Consider the following 1787-nt stretch of genomic DNA (forward strand, 5'->3'; position numbering starts at 1 on the left):
TCAATCGTAGCTTCCTACTAAATTTGCGTATTCATCACGCCACTGAGTTAGTTCTTCATAAAGGTTATGTCGGATAGTAGGCCATGCCTCTTCACCAAGACCCAACAAAGTAGCAATGCATCGATAACCGCAATGACCATCGGCAACAACATCAACAACATCGACAATGTATGGTTGACAAATCAGATGAAATTGATTTAAGAATGGTACATCACTTCGCGCAAATTCTTTCGGCTTCGATTTGACTTGAGATTTTTGTGAAGAAGAAGGCTCTGTCCTGAAAATAAAAGTGTCAACGTGCTCAAAATATGATGGGTCACGTTTCGTAGACCTCTCATGCCGTGCAACTTTAGTCTTTTGTGCACCTTTTGTCTTCACTTTATGCGCCGGAGCAAGCATAGATGTCATCTCTAGGCAAACAATTTCTAGCATCTTATGTCTTATGTTGACTTTTTCACCAATGTCAACATTTTTGAATCGTTCCTGTACCAGTTTAACTTCACGATCAAGGCTAAACTCTGGAAGTGATTCAGTAGACACAGTTCTTGAAATGCTTAAACGGGTCCAGATAACATGTATTTCACCAATAGGAATCATTTCAGGCTCATATCGTGCTAAAATACAAGCACATGGTAGGCCATACGTTGAGCTCAAAATGCATCCACAACGACCACTGTCCAAACCTATTTTATTCACTCGCTCTACTTCATCAGCAATAAGTTCAAGAGCGTATCGTGAAACACGTCCAACAAGTCTTTTATATCTCAGTGCTTTATAAGCATCACTCTTTAAGTTAATACTTTTTTCAAAGGACGCTATGATCTTATTATGCTGTAGGACAATGACATTATGCATAGAATCCCAACACGAGCATAGGTCTCCCATACTAGATCCCAATAATCTCTTCAGGTTCCAGTGCGCAGACTCAACCCTGTGACTAAACACATTAATACTATGACAACAAATATGAAATACATAAGTAAAAAAATTAACAATAACAATTACCTGTTTGTTGTAGTGTTGCCTAGATGCATGACTCTGTTTGTCCACGCCTTGACGAAGCATGTCTTATACTGCATGATCCAAGTACGGTTGACATAATCAAAAAATAAAGGCCACGCAGCACAGGCATACTCAAAACGATAAACATAACCACCAAACTTGGACTGGTCGTCACAATCCATCACATTTTGCCATAGTTCCATCAACCCATCCCATGCCTCAGCATTATCCACTAACATCTTGCATTTCGCTTTCACATTCTTCATAATGTGGAATGTANAAAGCATACGATATGAATCAGGGAAGACATTGGTAATGGCATTTATCAAAGCAATGTCTCTATCAGTGACAACAACTCGTGGACCGCCCTCTGTTGTCAATAGTAATCGTCTAAACATTTCCAATGCCCAAGTGAAATTATTTTGGCGTTCACTTGAAAGCAATGCAAAAGCGACTGTAAATGTCAAACCAGTGGACGTGACTCCAACGATCTCAAGCAACGGAAGACGATATTTGTTTGTCTTGTATGTCGTATCCATTAAGAACACAATATTAAATGAATTGACCAGGTGCGCTAAATCAGGATGTGTCCAAAATAGGTCACTTACTACGTCAGAATCTTCCAAACATCTACTATGTTGGATGTATTTGTCTCTATCCAACAACATCATCAACTGTTGCATTTTAGTTCTCGACCCTCTCAAAGATCGTTTGTAAGTGTATCTCGCGTTATATATTTGTTTTATAGTTGTCACGTTATCTTCATTATGCTCTTTAAGAGTCAA

The 1787-nt window shown here is 39.0% G+C and overlaps 1 protein-coding gene across 1 annotated transcript; it reads right to left on the reverse strand.

Moving 5' to 3' along the window:
• On the reverse strand, positions 1-1541 carry LOC106770201. Its single transcript, XM_014656025.1, has 2 exons — positions 1006-1541; positions 1-952 (listed from the first exon to the last, which is right to left on the reverse strand). The coding sequence occupies exons 1-2, from the start codon at positions 1539-1541 to the stop codon at positions 1-3; spliced, it is 1488 nt and encodes a 495-aa protein (XP_014511511.1).
• Positions 1542-1787: the final 246 nt, after the last annotated feature.

The sequence above is a fragment of the Vigna radiata genome, chromosome 8 (assembly GCF_000741045.1).
Source record: "Vigna radiata var. radiata cultivar VC1973A chromosome 8, Vradiata_ver6, whole genome shotgun sequence".
Classification (NCBI taxonomy): domain Eukaryota; kingdom Viridiplantae; phylum Streptophyta; class Magnoliopsida; order Fabales; family Fabaceae; genus Vigna; species Vigna radiata.